At 40.4% G+C, this 22,207-nt stretch overlaps 1 protein-coding gene across 1 annotated transcript in view; it reads right to left on the bottom strand.

Moving 5' to 3' along the window:
* The window catches only part of hibadhb (3-hydroxyisobutyrate dehydrogenase b), a 43,078-nt gene that overhangs the window by 6,273 nt on the left and 14,598 nt on the right, over positions 1-22,207 (bottom strand). The window contains exons 5-6 of the mRNA XM_015358174.2: positions 7,944-8,077; positions 7,524-7,600 (exon numbers count right to left, since the gene is read on the bottom strand). Of these exons, the coding sequence (XP_015213660.1) occupies positions 7,524-7,600; positions 7,944-8,077 (211 nt within the window). The remainder of the gene's footprint in view (positions 1-7,523; positions 7,601-7,943; positions 8,078-22,207) is intronic.

The following is a 22,207-nucleotide window of genomic DNA, read 5'->3' as shown; positions in this document are numbered from 1 at the left end:
GAAGCTCATGTTAGTAACATTATCAGTGTGTGTTTTTAATTTTCGATAGGATCTTTGTTCAACATTCCTCCTATATTTCCGTGCCCACACCAGCCTGATGGAGACAAGGGAACGCCTGGTTCTGTCTTCTCCAGACCTCATTATCATACTGCAGCACTATGCACTTCCACAGAGTTTCCTTGCTTCATGTGTCACTGGTGATTCTGTGTGTGTTTAAGACACAATATATTCAGAACTCAGGTGCTCTGATCTTAACAAAAGCTAAAGCACATGACCCGTTTTGCTTCTTTGCACGGCTCCACACAGATTTCAGAAGAGAGCTTCAGAGTAAGTGTTTAACATTACCATGTACTGTAACTGAAGTCAAGGAGGTCTGTATCATAATGCACATTCTGTTTAGACCAGAGGTAATCAAAAGACAGTATGCATCAAATTTAGACCACCACACATCTTTGAAAGGACCACAAAATCTTATTCTACTATTTTAAACATCTCATTCTATCACAAAGAGATCTCAAGTACACTGATTAACTGAGCTATCATTGATTTCGTCCATTTAAAAATATGTAAACCATTTTTAAAGAAAATATTTTCTATTGTACATTTAGGCTCCTTTAAACTCTTGGAAGCGAAGTCACATCTCTGGCACTTTCGATTGTCAACCACACTACATTTAAACATGTCAACAAAATCACAGAAATATGCACAGAAGATCATTCATGTAAAGACTAGCGTTCTTGTGATGAGTGGACTTCATGCCCTAACAGGCCTCTCTGTCCTCCACTCCACTCACTGTCCTCCAGTGCCGAGACAGCAGAGCATCTAACTGAGCCAGAAGAACAGGACTCCCGTCACGGGAGAAGGCAACACAATCCAGTGTCCTGGAGTGGCATCTCCTTCAATAACAGCCTCAGTGCCAAATGAGGTCTACCACACTTACAGTCTCATTGTGCCACGATGTCTAAATGCACCATTGTGTACAGAGGCTGAGGCCGCTGATAAACGTGTGAACATCAAATAGCATAAGTGGTGTGGCAGTCTGCAACGATGCTACCATGCCATGTCATTGAAGCCGATACTCTGGTTTCTCCAGAATCAACTGGATGAGACCTTTCTATCAATTAGCTACTAACTACCAAATGGGCTAGATGGGCCAAAAGGCCTCCTCTCATTTGTCACTTTTCTTATGTTCTGAAGCATTAGTGCAGCAATGCACACATATTCCGAGACCAAATGCTCCTTGGAACTCCTTGGAAATATACGGCTTTTTTAATTACAAAGGCACTCAGATGCTTAGGCTAAGTGGGAGACCCACTTCCACTCACTACTGTTGCTCAGCTCCCACCCAAGTGAGCAAGACCAGGTGCACAGCAGCCATTACTCTCTCTGCACCGTTTCCATTTCGCCGTATTAATCTCTCTGCTTCACCGCTTGAATTGAGGGCATGCTTACGGAGGTCTGTGTAAGTCCAGACTGGAATTAGCCATGAGCAGGCTAATGCACTGTCAATGGCAATGAAACCTGTCAGTCTCGTCAGGCTAGAGTCAACACTGCGTCACAAACAGATGAAAACCCTTCTTTCAGGTGTCTGCCAATGGGGGTGACCTGTTGGTTCGCAATGAAATTTGCTAGCTAGACAGAGAGCAAGCCCTAAGACCATTACAGGAGGCTGGAGTTTATATGAAGGCAATGCTGTGTAAAGATCCAGGGAAAAAGAGCAGCTGGGCAGCTTGGTGGCAGGGAAAGTGGGACTGCGGCCTCACGGCTGGGGTCCTGGCTCTGATCCCAGAATGAGGAGATGTCTGGGTGGAGTCTGCACGTTCTGGCAGTCGTGGGGGATTTCTCCGGGTGCTCCGGTGTCTTCCCACCTACCAAACGCATTCTGCACTGCAACGGCCTGGCGTCTGTGAACGGCTCAGTGAATGGAAGGATGGATGGAAGGATGAGGGGCATTATGGCCTTCCCAGGTGATTTGATTGGTCATTTAACTTATTCAAACTTCAAGCAACTCGAGTGAAATCACAGTGCATTTGGCAGCATCATTTCATTTAAAAACAAACCCTCTCTTCAGAAGTGATTTGGAAACTAAGGAGTTTCTGCACTTTTCAACCCTGCGTGAACATTGCGTGATCTTTGGACAGACTTCTTCAAAACCTCCAACACAGCTGCTAAACGGAACCCCTCGTTTATAAGTGACTGTTCTGTTGTACAAACAAAAATCACTTGGTGTGATAAAACAAGAGCATCTTTACCAACTACTGAAGAAGTTCAGATGGTTCAGATGCTAAAGATGTGAAACATTAAAACTGCATCTAAAACTTGAAGGAGAATCTCCCCTTGCTTTGGCTGGACATACTCAAGGCCATTGCCAAGCTTAGGGTCTCTCACTGTTGCCATTGGTAATGAGTATTGTAAGTCCTCATGATTCATGTTAACTTCATGTTCTGCAGGATTAAATTAAATTTCTTGTAGTAAAATACAGGTTTAACAAGCACGTCTTCAGAAATGACTCATGATGCTTTTGATTAAACTGTGTGCGTACTTACTATAGGAAATACTTCAAAAGCTAAAAAAAAACATTTTTAGGATTATTTACTTTCAAAGTCTGATATTAACTTAAAAAAGGACACAAAAACCTGGAAAATATAATTCTGTTCTAGTTGACATTTCTAATATCTAGTTGACATTTTATACTTTTTCCAAGTCTCTTATGTAATTTATTCCGGTGCATCTTTTTGAAACAGAACAAAGGGAATGTAAGGGGTACGTTTGTTGGACAATGTACTTGTGGTGACAAAACGTTCCTCTAGAATCTGGACCTTGAATACACAGTACCTTGACGAGGAAATAACTGGAAACTCATGCTTCAGATCAATGGGAGGAAACAAGCTGCAATTGTACGAAACGCAACACAATAACTAAAGCTGAACTAAAGAAATAGCACTCAAGTTAGGATTTGTAGAGGAATCACTAAATAAAAACAAAAAGGCAGCACAATTACACACAATGATGCTGCTCTCATCAACAAAGTCCACTGAAGGATTCTGAGTATTGCTGTTCATCACAGAAAAGGAATCCACACCATATTGTAATCAACAGCCTTATTTTCATACAGAGATAAACTGCAAACTTCACAGCTCTACGGTCATAAACAATTTTTGTTCCAAGTTCTAGGGCATTTCTAATTTAATTGTGAACTGTATACTTAATCACATTCTTAATCTACAATCTGATATGCTGTAATTGCTCAGTTTATTAAGGCAGCTATATTTACATGTGGAGAATAAAAAAGAAAACCTACACGTATCCTCTCATCCACCTGTCTTTAACACTGTGAAAATCTGTTGCAGTGAAAACATAGTGAAATATGAATCTCAGCAAGACTCCTTAATGCAACCATATTTCACTGAGAATTTACTGCTGGGGAATTTATGTTTGCTGATGCCAATTTTCTTCCAAACTTATAAAGCCCAATAAATCAGTAGGTGCCTTCCACACTCTATAATGTAGCAGAGCTCTGAAATGGAGAAGATTAGGAACTCAAGCAGAGAAAAAAAGCAGGGTGCAGATTAGACTTTAGCCTTTTTAAATTCCTCATAATGCTTACAAGAGCAAAGATGTAAAGCAGTGTATGACAATATACAGCAGCACATTCAAGACACGGTGTGCCGTATGGGAAGCCCTTTCCAAATGACCTGTTAAGGGGCCTTGAAATGATTACATATGAAGGTCAAGCAAATGTTATTTTAAACGACCTGTGTGAACTATAATGACGGTTGTCTTCTGTTGAGTCTGAGTGCATAATTACGGTATGAAATGCTGCATTGCTAAAACCTGAAAGCTAATGTGGTTAGAGATCCAGGAAACCAGGGAAGCCAATTAAAAGCTTGTATTCTAGTTCATAAATAGCTCCTGTTCTCAAAACAATGAAAATGCTCAATAGCCAATAGTGATCTCAAAGACCTTAAATCTTTACTGTGCTGATGAAGAAGACAGCTATTACTGCTTAAGGTTTTCAGGAGCAAGTAAAGAAAATCCTCTGAAGTGACGTAATAACATAGGAATCAAAGGAACAACACCTGAAGAAGGCTGAAGAACCACACCTGAAGAAGGCTCCACGGCCGAAACGTTGTGTTCTCTTTCTTCTTTTTTTCAGCATGGAATAAACCTTTTACTTGTTCCTTTGCAGCCTACGCATGCTGACGCAGCTACCCACCATAACATAGGAATGTTATTCAGGATTCTTGCGTTTTTAAGAAGTTAGAAGTTGACTGATCCCAGATCTCATCCAGGTGCTTCTTGTAAGAATATCAGGATATCAGCTTCTGCAACAAGGCTGGGTTGCTTGCGGCAGACTTCCACCACCCTTTGCACAAAGAAGTGCCTCCAGTTCTCAGTTTTAAAAGCACTTCCACATAGTTTCTACTGGTGCTCTCTGGTTCACATTTCAGTGTTTACTCTGCACTCAGCACCGTATCACTTCAACTAATATGACCAAAAACAACTTCAATAAACATGTTATTTAAACCAAATGTTTGATGACAATTTAGACACTTGCAAATCTGTGTTACACTGAAAACCCATGGCCTGCACTGGGCGATTGACCACTGTCCATACTTGCATCATGTGTAACTCCACAAGAAGCATTTAATTAAACACTGAAGACAAAAAGAAGCAATTTAGGCTCAGATTTTTTTCAATAAACTATGCTTTGGGAAAACAATTAAAATCTCATGTCAGAGTCTGACTGACAGAAACAATCCCATCTGGTCCATAAAATTGCTGTGGCAGGTAAAAGTCAAAAATACCCCTGACAGCCAGCAACACACTTTCTGGGAAGACAGCCAGCACTCAGAAGACAGGGGCTCACAGGCAGGTCTGCACAGAAGAAAGAGAGGAGATAAAAGAGAAAACCTGAAGACGTATCTGCTGGCCACAGCAATGAATTTGCCAAACTTGTACAGCCTTTCCTTGCTGAAAACCTTTGAGATGTGGCTCTAACTGGTGTAAATTCTGATCCCCAAGCAATTAATAATTGCTAGATCATGCATGCTAGAAAAGAGAACAGGAGCTTTAGACTGTTTTAATTTAGTCTTAATGAGACTAAATGAGCAACAAAGGTGGTCTAATTCATATAACTACAAGACCAAGTCTAGCCCTTGTGGGCTTTAGTCCTGCAAGTGATTAGGGATGTCTGGCAATTCATTAAGATCTGAGGAAATCTGTTAATTTTGTGTGTTAAGAAAATAATTAAAGAATACAATTAGATTCTAAAATCTGAAATATGTGCCTGACAACACATGACACAGACTTGATTTTAAAAACACCTCTAAATGTGTTGTGCTCAGTCAATAATTTATAAGAAAATCACATTCTTGTGATGCAATGGCATCCTTGGCTAATGTGTGGAATATGAAATGATTTTAGTGAGTGATGTTTCTGTTTCACCTTGAACAGATTATTGCATGAGCTTGCATACACACCTCACTGACACCATCCATGGTGTGGAAAATATGTTGGTTTGTTATATGGGCAATCTTAGACTAGCATTATAGAAATCTGAATTGGTTTCAAGAATTTCACAGGCTGGACTGAGGTCAACAGTGCCCTGCCGCCACACGAGTTTTACAAGAGTTGCGAGTCTTGTGAACGACGGATTCTGCTTCAGATTTCTCAAAACCTAACCCCCATACATCTCAAACCATCCATAGGAAAAACAGTTCAGCTTCGGTCTTGTCATTAACTTTCCAAGTGGTTAAATATAACTAAACATAACAGCTAGAGCCTGCATGTTGTGAGAGTGAACTGGCTGAACCCAACAGCAGTGGGGAAAACACTTTTTTCAAAAACAAGAACGCGTCAGTTTATACACAAGATCTATTGCTAAAGGGTTTCTCATTCACTAGTGAGAAAAAAGTGCAAAATTGGGCCCCAATTGGAAGATGATAAAAGTGGTTGTTAGGGGGTTACACAGCAACCTCTGGGAAGACCATACAAACCAAGAGTCTAGAAACCTGTGACAAAAGATGTGACAAGCAACTGTACAGTTAAGAATGGAAATTTCACCTGTCAAGCAAAATTTCCTCCCAAAAAACTGTAAGTGGAAAAGAACTAAATAAATTCAACCAAGAGCCAGTGACCACAAGAAGCTGAATATGAAGGAATGACCAACAGCAAAGAACAGATAAATGAAGCCAGGCCAAGCAATCCATAAAAGTATTCTTTCTGGAGTGAAGATACACAAGCAGATAGGAGACTAGACAGCTGTGAAGTCAAAAATGGGAAGCAAGCCTTTTTATTATGCTGTTAATGTCCTCAAGATCCATTTTTAAAATGTAACAGGATGAAAGAAACTTCTGCATTTACTGCAATATTTTACAGTAAAGCCTTTCAGTAGAAGGAAAAAAGGTGAATATATTTTCAGCTGCAAATGATTTGATCAGCTTCAGTCCAAAACTCAGAAAGAACTATCTTTCGATAAATGTATCTGAGAATAGGTTACGCAATTCCAGACCAAACATCAAATTGCTCATAATTTACTTTCTCCACAGAGATACTTTATTGGTGGGAGGTTTGACCTATGTAACTAAGAGACCTCTGATTTGCCTCCTTGAACATAATCTATACATTTACAATGTTAATGGCTTAGATAATACCAAGGTCTTGATTTGGTTCAATTCTGCGCTCAATTTAAAAATGTAAATGATATCGATAAACTAGTTGGGAAAGCTGCCAAGCAAATTCCTCTTCTATCTCAATTACAGCCTGACAGCTTAAGAGGTCAGTGTGGCCTTAACATCTGAGACACGCTAAAGCAACACAACAACCATTTCCTTCATGGTAGTTAAACACAAATGACCCTCTGCTATAGTGCTTCCAGTACAGACCTATCACAGGCCTAGAGCAAAGGAAACAAGGGCAGGCATTTGTTCCACATTTCTTACTTATTAATGAAAATACTGAGGTTTCTATAAGCAATGGTAAAAAAACTGCACCGTACACTATATGACAGTCAACTGGTTCACTAGGATAGTTTTTCTTACAGAGGGGGGTCTGATGGGTCTGAGGTAGCAAGGATTGGATTTGACAGTCCAATTTGTGAGGGATGAAGTAACATCTGAGAAGCACAGGTTTGTAATAGTATAACTGAATAGTGATATTTATGTAATATCATAAAATAACTGAATAGTGTCCTGGGACATTTGAAATCTGGAGCTTTTTGTGTGATCAAAACACAGAAGGGGAAAAAACAAAAAAGTAAATCAAGTAAAAGAAAACAAATACTTTCCAAAGTCTTAAAAACGTTAATCCCAAAAGATTAATTGTCTTGGCTAAAAATTGTATAACTCAAAAAAATATTTGACTTCCTTATGACTTCTATTTTATATTCAGTTTAGAAAAAATATCATTTTACAGTCACATTTTTCCCCAAACAAACAAATCATTGTGGATTTTGTTAATGCACAATAATAAATACATAAAATAGTCATCCCGCTTGAAAAAGTAAGATTTAAAGATCCCACCTGATTCCAAGGTTCATGGTCTCAGCTGTCCCGATCATACCAATAGCCAGCAACATATTGTTACAGATCTTGGCTGCCTGAAATGATAAAGAGGAGCTGTGTGCTCTCCCTGGTACCACACCAGCAGTTCACGAAGTCTCATGCTACAATCCCTGGCTGCTTGGCTAACAGGTAAGTGCTCACCACATTAAAAAAGTACATATTTCTACACGGACTCTGTGGGCTTTGCTATGCATTTCAAACCCCACTATATCAGAAAACGTTCCTGAAGCCCAAAAAGGCCTTTCTAGAAACAAGCCATGCAGAGTGTTAGAGAGAGGAAGATGGAGACTGGAGGGTTTTTTTTAATAAAAAATTAATTTCTCGATCAGAAGCACGTTCAAGGCTCTAAGCTGCAGCCCTGAAGGCTGTGGCACCTACCTGCCCAGTGCCCACTGCGCCACAGTAAACCACATTGGCGCCCATGCAGGTCAACAGCTCTTTCGCTGCATTGAACTCCTCTTCGGCTCCACCGACCATGAAAGTGAGTTTTCCCGAACTCGCAGCTCCAACACCTACAAAACAAAGCCAAGCTCTACTGTCAGTACTGCACACATCCACAACCTCATGGGAATCTAGGCTCTTTTCACTTCCCACAGAAGATCACCTCTCGCAGTTTCTCTTATTCCTTATTTAATTTGACATGAATAATGCACGTTTTTTAGATTGTCCACATGTCAGAAGCACCAGTATCCCTCAGTGAGCTCTTACCACTTCTGAAGCGCCTTTGTGTTAGGGGCATATAAATACAGTAGGATGGACAATTAAAATCGCATGCAGACAACTTAGCTTTTTGATTCACATTTTATGATTGGTATTCAACCTATTATGCTTTACATACCGCAAATAAACTGAAGGTAAACACAGGAGAACTGCAACTTTCTGTTTGCTTAATGATGCTTTATTATCTTAGACAAACTATATTGAAGCCATTTTTGTTTCATCACTCAAATCTTAAGTCTGCCGATCAGATTAATCCTGTTATACGACCTCTTTAAATTAAGTAGACAAATCTGAGTTAAAGCTTACAAACAGAATCTACTACTATCCATCATAGGTCAATAGCTTTGTGTCTAGATTAGAGGCTGCTAAATAGCTTCAGAGAGTCATCTATTAGAACAGAATTAATGCTGACAGTGGTTCTCAGCTGGTTAATCTTCTGACAGCTGCACTTTCTCACTTGTTCAAACACTTATGTTTCAAGTAGAAATAAATTGGCTTAGCAAAACAGGATTTAAAAAAAACTGCCGATTAATCTCTTTAAAGCGTGGCCTGATAAAAACTAATTTACTCTGGTTTTGTTTCAGGTGTTATTTTACATTCTGATGCTTTTGATACAGTTTCCCCAACAGCACTGGCCTGTGCTAAGGGAGGAAAAAAAGAACCAACAGAAAAAAAAAGCTTATTGGTGCTCCTCTGCAGGCCTGAGTGTGTCACTGCCTGTTCAGCTGTACACTACTGGGTACACTAAAAGGGCTACTGTGCCCTTTTCATATCGCATATAGTGCTGTAGTCAATGGTGATCTCTCAGTCCCTCCACTACCCCTCGTCTTTTGTTCGTAAGAGGTTATCTGACACAAATTTATAACGAGCAACAGGGTAACAGGCTAGAATCTGTCTTTTCAAAGCACGGTCTGCGTTACATTTAGCAGAATCTAAAAGGCTCGGGGCAAAGTCCTTTAAAATGAGCCTTATTCCTGTAAATTATTTAAGAAACAGAAAATGCATTTGTAGTAATGAATAGTTCATCTTAGACACCTTTCAGTAATCTGACTTACTGCAAGACCTTTGGTCGCTCGGCAGGCAGAAGAGGCAGTTCCTACTGAGAAGAAGCCTCCTGCACACAAGCAAACATGTCCTGCAGCACACAGGGGCTCTGTAAGAGCAGGTCAGTGCTCTGTCCCGCTTGCTCATCCTCACTGCCAGAAAGAAGCTTCTCTTTCCGCTCAACCATAGGAAATCTAACTTTGCAAACCCAAAAGGTAACAGGATATTAAAAATGATCTCCTATTAGACATTGTGTCTTTACACACAGACTGTCTACTTAGGACTGAAGGGGAAAAGAAAATGTGGCACTATGAGGCCTCTTCTGGAACAACCGATTGTTTCCTGGTATCTGCTTTAGTGCAGAGCTGCTATTCGTCTTGATATTTACTGGTGACCTGAAATAATAATCTTGACTGAACATGCTGAACTTGTCTCCCATACCACACAGCCTCCAAAACTGTGGGTACAGCGGGCTTTTTCTTGGACACGTTGATGCTTTTTGCTTCACTGACTGCAACATATTCCATCTGTTAATGTTGTTGCAAGGAACAGATCTTCTGCATTTTTATCATCAATGGCGCTGTTTCTTCAAACAACGGTCAGAAGAGTCTGCAGTGAATTCTGTCAGACACACATTCAGTTTCAATACAATGAAGGTCAATGAAGTGATGAAAATATCTACATCAGAGAAGGCTTCCCTTGCTACTTACGTGAACTTGCTTTTCACAGTATCACTTACAACATAACAGGGTATCTAGTGGAATAAAATCTGAATTTGTGCCACAAAAAAACAACACAATACATCCCCTCAAATAATTTATTTTTCTTTCCAATGTAAATCAGCAGCTCCTTATTACAGCACGGATTAATTCTGCGGCAGTCGCATCCTGGAGAAAAAATGATCAAAGGCTGGTGAGGAGTATACACAAAAAATCATTTTTCCCCCCTTTCATACAACAAAAAGAAACGTGTCCCTCTGTGATACTCGGTAAATCAGTTAATTTGCTTTAGAAGACGTTAAATGTTTTAACCACTCTGGCATGGAGAAGGAGAGAGAGAAGAGGGCCGGTGGGAGCGGGGTGCAGGGAGAGCGTGTTTAAAATGCAATTGTTCTAATCATTTTCTACAGATGCAGCCTCACAAGGGGCGGCTGTCACAGGCACCATTTACAACTGGTGATGGTGTCTCTATTGTTTACCGGTGACACTCGCTAAAAAGGCGACAGCTGGGACTGAAAGCTGCTACCAAAACGAACAATATAATCCTGAGAAAGTAATCAACAAACTTAAGGGTGTTAATTAACTTTACACTTTATCATGTTCAATTAGGTGTCTTTTCGGGAAGAGATTGCCGTGCACAATCAGTTTAGGAGCGTGCCATGTTTTATTTGTAAGCGAGCACTGTTGCCACTCCGCGGCCGGTGTCAGATGGTCTCTGGGGTCCTGGTGACACAGATATATGGCTGGGAACATGCCTTGTTAGGCTGCGGCTGGTTTAAAATAAACTGGGGCGGAACCTGTTTTTTTAATCTCATTTGATATGGCCAGCCTTTAATGCATCATTGAATTAGCTCCCTGAAAAATTCTCTTTCATTATACTTCAGTGTCCAAAATTCATGAGCCAACATTCAGGAGCTACAAATATTAATGAACTGGACAATTCCTGATGTGTAAAAAGCAAGCAGGATTTTTGTTCTTTGCTAACAAGCCTGTCTTCTCTTCTTCTTAAGGCTATTCTCTTCTCATTTTGTACAGCTTATCTTCTAAAGCTTGAATCCTGCTTAAACATAATATCAATTGGTCCCAAAAGAATTCTTCTCAGCATTAAAATCCTACAAGCCAATTCACAAAACCCTGCTGAGTGCCTGTTTTAAGTCAAATCACGTTTGATATTTTCAGAACATTTTTTGCAAAATATTAAAAAAAACAAATCCAAGTTGTATACCACTAATACATTACATATAGTTAACTTCAAATGCCACCTGAAACCTGAAATTAAAACCACAGTTTCCTACGGATGCCAGAGTTTAATTTTAAATAAAGACAATAATAACTATATTCATATACACCAAGAGCATTTTGTTAATTTTGTTTCATATTAAAAAGAAATGATTAGTGATTTTCATGCACTGGCAAACATATTTCAATATTGCACCTCTCCTTCTTAGATTAAATTAAAAAGCGAAACTTCTAACTTTCTATGGACAATTAACTCATCACTCTGACTCGCTGCGCTGGATACAAATACTGAATCCTACAACTAGATACTAATTTCTGCAATGAAAATCCTGCCAATAACTGCAGTTGCAAGGAGCATAAAACTTCTTTGTAATGAAGAAGTTGTTAATTCTGAAGGGCTAATAATGTGCTGTGTTAAATATTAAAGGCAGGAATTAAAGGCTGCATTTAAAACAGCTGAAACCACAATAACCAGCCATAGGAGAAACATTAGTTTTCAGCCAGAGATCTGCAGGGAGCGCAGAGGCGGTCGATAGATCTTTAAATTGGTTGCAGTAGCTGCTCCACGGTGCTGGGCTGGCAGCTGCTGTATTTGTGGCCCCGGTTCATTATTTACCCATAATGACCATCAAGCACCAGTCAAAGTTGGATCACAACAACTGTCAGCAGCTCTTTTAATTAGCCTCGTTTGAATTCAGATAAATATCACAATGGCTCAGCTTCTGCTGAGAGTGCAGTGCGGAGCTGTGAGGTGGATGGCAGCGCGCACACTGCCTGGCAATATGTTTACCAATATTGCACAGCAGTCCTTCCACAGGGCACGCGGATAATAAAAACACCATCCAGACTGTTCTGTGCCTTCCACTATGCTGCCCGAAACAAATATTTTTTGTTAATCGAAAGGAACATTTTATGCCTTACATAAATGACGGCTTTGCTTTGGTCTATAAATTTCTCTAAAAACACGTAGGAGATTAATTCCCTTTAAAGATAAACTGCAGTACTCTTGTATGAATTTTGTCGAAATGGTTCACTGCCGAAAGCAGAAAAACTGTGAGCTTAGTTTGTTTGACAAGGACTAGAAACAAGTCTCTAGCTCTTTCAACACACACTTTTTGCACACATCTAGGTAACAGTACACAACATAAAACACGACAATAAGTATTAAGAGCGAACTCTGGACTCTGTCCAAATGTTAAATGGATGCAATTAATTAAATAAGGTGTTAAGAATCAACATTTGATTACAAACACAAGAAGCAAAATAATAAAAACAAACTAACCTTCCTGACCAAATCAGAAGGCTAAGGGGGGAAAGAAAAAAAGTTTAATCACCCATAATCAGTAATTATGATTTTGTAAAGGAGCTTTCAATAACGAACTGCTCTAATGATGGAGGACCCACATCTACAGAAATATAATAGCACATTAGCATAAATGAGTATGCAAAGAATATAAAAAATGCTGCGACGGCTCTGCTGTCATTGACTGATTAAGCAGGAATTCATAATTAGGCAGAGCTGCAGTGCAATTCATTGGTCTTGCTGACAGTTCTGGTTCATTAGGAGCCCATTACAGAACAGTGACCTCTAGTGGTCCTCGGCTCTCTGTTCAGCAGGCCTGAGCAGGCAAGTGGCTTCACAGCCGCACAGACTGGGCCTGGGTCTGTCCCTAGTCCCTTCACTGGAGGGCTGGTAGAACCGCTGCTTCAGAGGGATGAGTACGAGCCTGAAGGCCATTTTAAAAACAAGGGAGAGACTCTAACGCCCCTGCGGTACAATACGGCTACTGAGCTGTACGATACCATGGTATCGAAGGCAGATGGTGAAAGGCTCATTCCTATTGTCCTGTTACATGACAAAACAATCAGCCTCTGACAGAATATAATGGCATGTGTAATAAATAGGGGGAGGGTGGAAGATAAAGTATCTGAAGCATGAGCAAAAAAGCTAACCGCGTCTATTTGAATTAATATCAAAGGGCTGGTGTGCACAAAGCTGTAGTTTTTGCCTCAGGAGTGTATACAGCCGCACCAGCCTGGAGTACAGCCTCACAGAAAGCCCACACCACAGCAGCAGTGCAGAAGAACACAGTGCAAAACAAAGGCCCCACAGAGCCGTAAAGGCAAGGATCACTATTAAATTTAACACAGAAAGAAAAATACCGTGATTCAGAGCTACACATACTCCAGAAACAGTGTGAATTTTGGGCAGATAGGAGACTGCAGCACTAGATAGCTTGCCTGTACAAACAACAGTTATATAACGTGCAGGAAATTACTGACAAAAACCACTTTCCATGTCACCTTCATACAGAAGTGACAAGCAAGTCAGGTTGTTCCTGCTGTCAGTCGCAGAGTTCTGGAGAGCAACACTCTGCTTTCTGTCACAACAGGCAGCAGCGGTCTGGCTGTCTGGAAACCCAACGATTCCAATCACCTGAGGACCGGAGTCCATCAGGGACGGAAAAGTGCGGCTATCACTATTTGATTGCTCAACTGATAAAACATCTCTAAGCCCCAGGAAATATTTCCTAACTCTCCACACCAGTTTGTTGTGTGTAAGTATTATCTCCACCCCCAAATCCCTGCTGGCAACTGCCTGGCTGAAGGAGGGCAACCAAAAGATAACTACGACACTTTTTCTGAAGCAAGGGATCAAATCCCGCAATGCAGACGTGTTGCTCTATTGCAATGTTGCGATTCCTGTCTTTGCTATGTTGCATGTTCCTCAGTTTGCACAGTTAGTGCCAGAGGCCAAACATTTCCATCTGTGCGTCAGAGAAGTGAAGAATTAGTCAGTGTCTGCTGAAACACTGATGCAAAAGACTAGGATAGGGGTGGCTATAGTGGCTGGTCTAAAAGAACCATTCGGACCAGAACCAAATACACTAACAGCACAAATGAAATACTCTGTGTAACATTGCTGCTTTCCTATTAGCCTCAAAGTGGCTTCACATTTCCGTGGAATATTAATGACTTATTAACATTTCAAACATTATATCTGTTATTTGACAACTTTCTGTTTGCGCCCCCAGGCCTCTTGAAAATGTATACTGGGCAACAAAATCTGCTGTATGAAAAAAAAAGCCGACTGACAGAGCAGATTTCTACTCTACAGCAGCAGAAGCATCTCATGTCTTGGGAAAACTAGACTGTAACGAAGGATTTCTCATTTGCACTTTTAAAGGAATTTTTTTGAAGGAATAAAGCCACACATTTCAGACCACAAGTTATCAATCTTTTCTTATTTCATGGTGAGGAATTAGACAGAATTTGGGAGAAAGTGTATCTAACTTTTCTCACATAAGTGTCAAATTAATATTTCAACAGCGTTTACTGCTCAGCCAGCTTGGGGCCAAAGTACACATTTCAATTTCGGAATCAAACCATTTGCAGGATTTGAAATTCAACTCTGCGTTTCAAACCTTAGTGCGACATGCATTCTGTTTGCATGCAAAGGACATCGTAATCGCTGAATGCCGGTAACTGAGACTGAGAGCTGCTGTGGAAGGTGGCAGAGCTTGTGTGGCTGTCTTTTATGCTTTCAAGCTCCAACTGAGTCAGTGGACACAAACCTTATAATCCTTCTTTTTTTATTCCAACATTCCCGTCTTGTTAATTACTGCGCCTTCCTCTGACAGATTCCTATTGTTACGATGTGCCGAGCGATACACACAGGACCAACCAAATTCAAACTCTTCACTCTGGGACCATTATCTCTTATTGTTACATCAATATTTTATAAAGCTTATTCATTGCCTTTTAAACTTTTTCCTCTCAAGGCCTCAGAATTAATTGCCATTACAGAGGTATCTTATCTTGTCTCAACCTCTCGCGGCCTCTCGTATGAGATCGCTGCTGTATCCTCTGCAACTCTTTGACACAACACAGGACACAGTCTAAAATATCAGCCTGAACACTTTTATCTCCGCTCATCACAATCACAGCAGCTATATAATGCATTTGTATGCCTGTCAATCACACATGTGTCTACTATTTGTCTGGCGGTGACGAGAGGCGTCTCTTCCTTCAGTGCCCGCCAGCTCCAGGCTGGAAAAGAGCTCAAGCTGCTCTTCTATCAACAGCCTGTTTCTTTCTCTCAACACCACACACACAACAGCAGCACTTCAACACAGGGACATAAGACAGGCTACAAACAAGACAGGCCACTCAGCCCATCCTGGAAGCATGGGAATATTTCAGGTTCTCACAGAAGTGCCCCCAACTCAAGTCTGAGTTGAAAAGAAAAAAATCAGACTAAAAGTACAAGGCTCACACTCTTCAGTCCTGATCATTAAGTCTAGAAACGTATGAGATAGAGAATCTAGGAGGTGTCAGTAAGCAAGATGCAGAATTGGCTCCTCACTGCTCTTTGAAACCTGTTGTGACTGCTTGGTCTGTCTCCTGGCATACTGGGCAAAAAAGCTGAACAGACTGCAAACGAAACAGAACCACACATGTGAGGATTTAAAGATTTACTGTTGCAAAGCGTACTCCTTTGATTCTGAAAGACTTGTAAAATCCAATAAAGGCTGTAATTCACCCACTGCCCATGAACTCCTGTTCGTGAGCACTGATCATTTTCACCTTCATTTCACCTGTTGAATGCACTGCATTTGGACAAATTACATCTAACCCCACACATATGGAGGCACTTAAGCATAAAAAAGTGGAAATGTAGTAAGAACTGGTGGGTGGAAATGTATTATATTTTACTGTAAAAAAATATAGTAGTATAAGTTTAATATATTGTACATTCAATGCTATACTGTCAATAAGAATATTGTGTAGTACTATCAACTACATGCTATAATGAAGCAGAACTAACACATTTCTCAGGAGAGAGAAGTCTGACAGAAAGCACAGAAGAGGGTAACATTTACAGCTTAATGAAGCTCCATGAAGTGTGGTTTAAAGTAGCACTGTAATTAAGTGAAAAAAAGATATTTTCTCACATGAAAAAAACCTAAGCAAGTCTAATAAAAGTTCTATGGGTTAAAAAACAAGTTTGAAAAATCAAAAGCAAAAAAGGCACTTTTCAAGGATTTGTTTGCCAAAATTATAAATGCATCTCTTAATTTTAAACACAGCCTCTTTATCTTTGCAGCCAAGTTAATAAGTATACTTTCAAAACAGGGCACTTTGAGTGGAGTGAGCCCTGCCTAGACTGTGCACGCAATGGCAACAATACGCAGCTCCAGGAGCCACGCAGACCACAAATTAAGAAAGGAGGGAATATAAATATCTTTCCTGCACCATGCAAGACTGCCACTAGCCTGACCTCAGACTGGCAGAGACCAGTAATAAAAACAACAGTTGACAATTAAATTAGGATTCATTAAAGACAGGCAACTCTGGTTTTGAGTTTTCTGGGAATCTCTCGTTATTCTTCTGCATCTCCTGGGTGAAACTAAACCATTAAAGTAAGTGACAGCGCCTTTCCTTTTCCTTTCCAGCCTCGCTGTCCAGCCATCTTTTGCAACAACATAAGTCCACACACCTTCCGACAGTTCTGGTGCATTCACTGGCTTCATTCACATCGACGAGAACAGGCTTACACCCCAACAGCAATCCGTTACAAACCAGATGACTTCAGACAGTCAGGAAGTATTTGTTCTTTATGTTCCATGTGCCCACCTTGTTAGAAGGTTGGATTTTTCATATTTATTAGTGGGAAGGGCAGGACTCAAGCAGCACAATGGGAATACAGTAAAAACAAGGCAGTGTCATACGAGACAGATCCTGAAGCCAGTCAGTTGGACTGCAGCTAAGCACTATTGTCAGTGTCCTCATGGTGACATGGCATTTAAACTGCAGATGATCTCTCTGTAGCAGCTTGAGGACCATCAGTTGCAGCAATGCACTGCATCAGAAGAGATCAGAGCCAATGCTGTGATGAGAAGCAGCCAGCTTCACTCCAGTTGTGGTATTTTGTAGTTAACAAGAGATGGACCCTATAGAGCTCAAAGCAAAGTCATGCACAGATGTTTTAGATGGTGATTATGGGCAAGGAATATTCAGCTGTAGAAAACCATGAACCGTGAAGAACACTGTGTCTTCAAAGGAAATGCTAACACAACTGTTGTCTCTGGTGTGTAGTGAAGGCACCAGCCGGAGGTAGAATTCCAATAGATCCAGGTTGCTTGAGACTATCCTACTGACTTGCTCTAGTCTTGATGCTTGATTTGGCATAGGACATTCAGCCAATCACCTCCCCAAGATGAAAGAGGAACTGCCAGTTGCTCATCAGACTGCTTACAGGTCTGAGAGATCATGATGTATGATTCTTCAAAAGCATCGATAACAGGCCTTTCCTTTGCACAGAACTCCTTGGGAACACGCCGTCATGCTGATGGTGAACCTATGAACGTGTAAAGTATCTGGCAGGTTCTATCCACATATGGATGGTCTGCTTGACCAGCCTGGAAGAGGGAAAATGTGGTGGCAGGTTTTAGGATTGCTGCTTGGTTTTCCAGCTTTAGGATGGCAATAAAGTTGGAAAGGCCAAGGTTTTGGGATCTTCCCAAAGTTAAAGATGTTGGAGGCAAGTATGATAAGCCATATCCAACCACTGGGTCTGGGGTTTGTGAGGAACTCTACACAGACCCCAATTCTCTTCCCAGACTTCCCTGCTGGAATGAGAAATCTAGAGAGTCCATGAGTGCAGTTTCTGTTTCTGGGTAATAGTTGTCATTAAAATCCACCAGCTGTCTCTCATTCTCCTGGGATCAGCACATTGTGTATTTCTGTTCTTTAGCCTATGGTGGCTGAGCAAAACAGTCATAGCTGGCGTGTGAAAAGCAGTCTGCTCTGGTCCGTGGCCTCAACAGTAGTTGTCATTGTGAAGTTTTACAGAAGTTCCAACTTGGTTTCAGGACTGAGGTGACTGAAGATTCTTCACATATTTGTAGGCAATAGTTAAGCACCCATCCTTTGCCATCTGAGAAGAGGACACAAAGGTCTAGTAAATATTCCTGCCGCCAAAGGGAGAGGAAAAAAGTTGCCTGGTTGTCTGACATGTACAACGAGACAATATAAAAAGCCAAGACCCAGCATTCCAGTTGTTCCTTTACTTGGTGTAGTTAGTGTAGGGAGCAGTGGTTACTGATGTAGCTGCTGATACAAAAGGCGATTGGTAGGGTGATGGTTACCCTTCTCTTGACAGGCAGCTTCCAGATGTTCACAGTGATCAGTTTGCCCACTCTCACTGCAATGGAGACAGGTGAACTGTTTGCCACCATGATGTTTGCAATTTTAGTAGTCAAACAGACAGGGGTAAATTGCTGAGAAGTATTTCAAATAGTACCAGCAGTCTATTATATGGATTTTTTTGGACCTGCATTCTCTATAGGCTGGGCTCATGCAGGAGAGTCTCTTGGAATTAGCGACTGTCAATAGCCACTTTTATGTTCTAGAATGATAAGTTCTCATTCTCCCCTCCTTAAGTCCTCAGAGCTGAGTTAATAGATGCAGACAGCGGGGCCAATTATCTTGGTTATTGGGATCCTGAAAAAGACTTAGTTATTTAATTCTTTGCTCTTCCACTTTTCAGACTGAGAGGCTGTTTTTTAGCAATGAGTCACGTTCTTCAAAATAAGAGCTGGCAAGTGTTCATCGAACTAGAGTGAGATTTATGATCGCATTCACTTCTGAATAATAAAATAAGTTTAGGGGTGCAGCATAAGGATCCCCTGTCACCCACAGAATGTAAATGAGTTTGAGGGACAAACAGGAGACCAGAGTCAGACAAACAAGGGTTAGACAAACAGATAAAGTCTTATAGGTAGGTGAGCATGAGGACTTGCAAGGACTCCAGGACAGGAGTAATGTAATTGCTTGCGTGTTGACCTGGTCAGGATGCTGGCTGCTACATTTTGACTATATTGGAGTTCCTTCAGTGGGGATTTAGATAACACATACAACTTTCTAACATCTGATTTAGTTGATTCATGTAAATTGCTCTTATAGAAGTACACTTTAGTCAAAACTCTTGTTGGATTTTACTTGGCATGTAAAAAAATACTAACACTACTTATCTATTTACTATTATTTCTCACTAAAAAGAAAACATAAAATACAAAGTACAGTTCTAATTGGTGCCCATAATTATAAAAAATACATTTTAATGCATCATTAAGAGATCTAAACTGTATTTCATTCATCTTAATGATTCAACACAGATGTCTGACAAGAGCAGACATTACCTTACATACTGTAGCAGTACCCTTTGTGAATTTCAATTGGATTCTGTACTACCCTTCAACTGGGGGTAAAAAGATCATTGATAAGTACAGTTAAATAAAAGTGACAGTACTGTTGAAAAATCTGATGTTTATTTGACAAACAATTAGTTATTATTTTTCAAATTAAGAGTCCAAGACCAGTCTGCTATGTAAACAAATTAAGTAGTGTTAACACAGTCCTGATATTCTCACTGCAGAATCTAATTTCAGCCCTGCACTATAAACCTTGGAGTAAGGAGACACATACAATGCTGAACTTTAAGATTGTGCTCAAAATATTCTGAAATATACTAAAACTGACACAGTACAGAATAATGTCTAATATTTTAAACAGTTTAAGAAGGCTCTTAGGAACTTCCATCCATGTAAAAATGACGCCTGAGCACTTATGCATGAAAATGTAAACAATTCAATGTTTCAAAATCCATTTTCAGGTGCCTACCATCCTAGTAATACAGCTGGTTACTTGTACAGTCCTGAATGATGCATTGTTTAAAATCCCAGTAATGGAAAGTGCTATTTAACTTTGAAGTATAATTCTAGAGGAGAAAAGAAAAAAAAAGATCCACAAATCAATAATTACCATGTTTAAAGAAGATAATCAGAACTCTCCTGCTAGTAAGCTGTAAAAATTTGCTATTCGCTACAATGATTCACTGGCTACTGGATAACAAGTTGTGCCTCCCGCAGAAAGTGAATCACCATTTAATGCTATTATCAGCAGTTCATGACCCAAGCAGCATGAAATGTCATTGTGATCAATCCGATCAGCTCTGACCTCAGAGGAGGGACAAGGCTGCCAGTAGGAAGCCCCAAGGACTCCAACAGATTAAGGCTCAGTTCAGTTACAACATCTTTTAATCAGCCCAACAAACACAACATAGGTAGGCAGAGCACAAAGAGATTAAAAAGCACATCTTAACACAAGAAAGACCAAAGGCGCTGCAGTACTTGGATTATAAGAGAACAGCACACACAAAATGATCAAGTCTGTACTTCTCTTAGTTTCAAAGGGTGGATAAAAATAAATGTAGGCAGTATCTAAGCACTGAACACCTTTAGATTCACTGAATTTACTAAATTCATCAACTGCACAGAAAAAAAGCTAATTAGTCATGTTTGGATTGATATAAGGAGAACAGAGGTTTATAAAAGTTATGTTTATCTGTATTTTAAAAAGGTCAAATTAATTGAGGACTGATATTAAAATGAGGACAAATCAAGATAAGAGATTTTGATGGCTCACTGTGCAATACAATTTTTAAATGCTGATAATACATAATACATTCATAATACATAAGGATTAATGTTGTTTCTAACATATAGAAAAGTAGATATTACACTAACAACACTATGCTGTTAAACTTAACATGAATGTTGTTTATTTGGTCAATAAGCCAAACCTGTAGTAACTGACTGGAGCCTCACCTTGACTTGTGAGTAAAGACAGAATAATCTTTGGGATTACCTCTCAAATCCTTCAGTAAGCACATCTAAAAGCCCTCTAAGGAGCTCATGTAATGACTCCTCAGACCAATCGGGGCTGTCCCTGCAGTTTGACAGACAGAAGAAGGCAGAGATGCTGCCAGTCAGGAGTCACCAGCTGGACAGCCAGACCTGTGCAGCCCCACAGACCAGCTGACACTCTGGGCGTTACTGACCATGCTGTGCATAGAGCCGCCCAGCTGCTGTGTGGTCGTGTCCATCTGGAGATCTCCAGCCAGACAAATCTCTACGCCTGTCAGCTCTCTTCCACCAGGCTTGTTATGCAAATTCAATTACTCAAGTGTGCCCTTTCACTGCTGGCTAACTGCTCCTCAAACCCATCTTTGTCCTGACAGGCAGCTCACCATTTTTACTCATCAAAGTACCTTGAACCTTCTTGTCATTTAGTTAAAAAAGTATCACCACATTTGTACTAACCTGGGACGTTCATTTGGTAAACTGGTCAGAAATTATCTTTCAGCTGTTAATTTGCAAAGTTAAATGCAGTATTTCCTACATATTGTACCTTGAAAGTGACATGCACAAATGCACTTTTGTACATACACGGTACACGGAAACCCAAACAGTAATGTACTCACACAATATATATTCAACACTAAGCTCTAACGTATTTTATTAAATATTTTAAAAAGACATCAAAACAAGATGCGAACTATAATTTAGAGACAGTCAAAATTACACCAGCACAATGATAGTAAAGGGTATGACCCATCAGCCACTGGACAGAGCTTTGGGCTGTTCCACCTCTCTCCCAGCTGGCTGGCTGGTCATGGTCCTGTCCTGTTGAGCTGATGCCACAGCTTTTCTGTTGGTCTCAAGGTCAGAAGGTAAACCTAGACAGTGTTTTCCTGAAGTCATGCCGTTGTAATCTTGCACTGTGTGGTCTTGCATTGTTGTACTAGAAAATGAACACTTCCACATAGGCTAGTAGGAGGGTAGAAACTGCTGGCTTAAGGATTTCATCCATGTATGTTTGAGCAGTAAGGTTACCCTCCTTCTGCACAGCGGTGTTCTTGTGTTAAAGGATCTGCCGATGACCAGGTTACTTCTTCCTGGAACCTCTCGTGCTGTAGCTACTGCAGGCTGTAAACAGTTACTGCAGGAAACTGCCTCAGGTGGGTGTGCTGATCCCAGTGCATTTAAAACCAGAGTTCTCATGAACCGATTAGAA

This window comes from Lepisosteus oculatus, chromosome 10 (genome assembly GCF_040954835.1).
Source record: "Lepisosteus oculatus isolate fLepOcu1 chromosome 10, fLepOcu1.hap2, whole genome shotgun sequence".
NCBI classification, from domain to species: Eukaryota; Metazoa; Chordata; class Actinopteri; order Semionotiformes; family Lepisosteidae; genus Lepisosteus; species Lepisosteus oculatus.
This window is presented reverse-complemented; position numbering and strand designations above follow the sequence as displayed.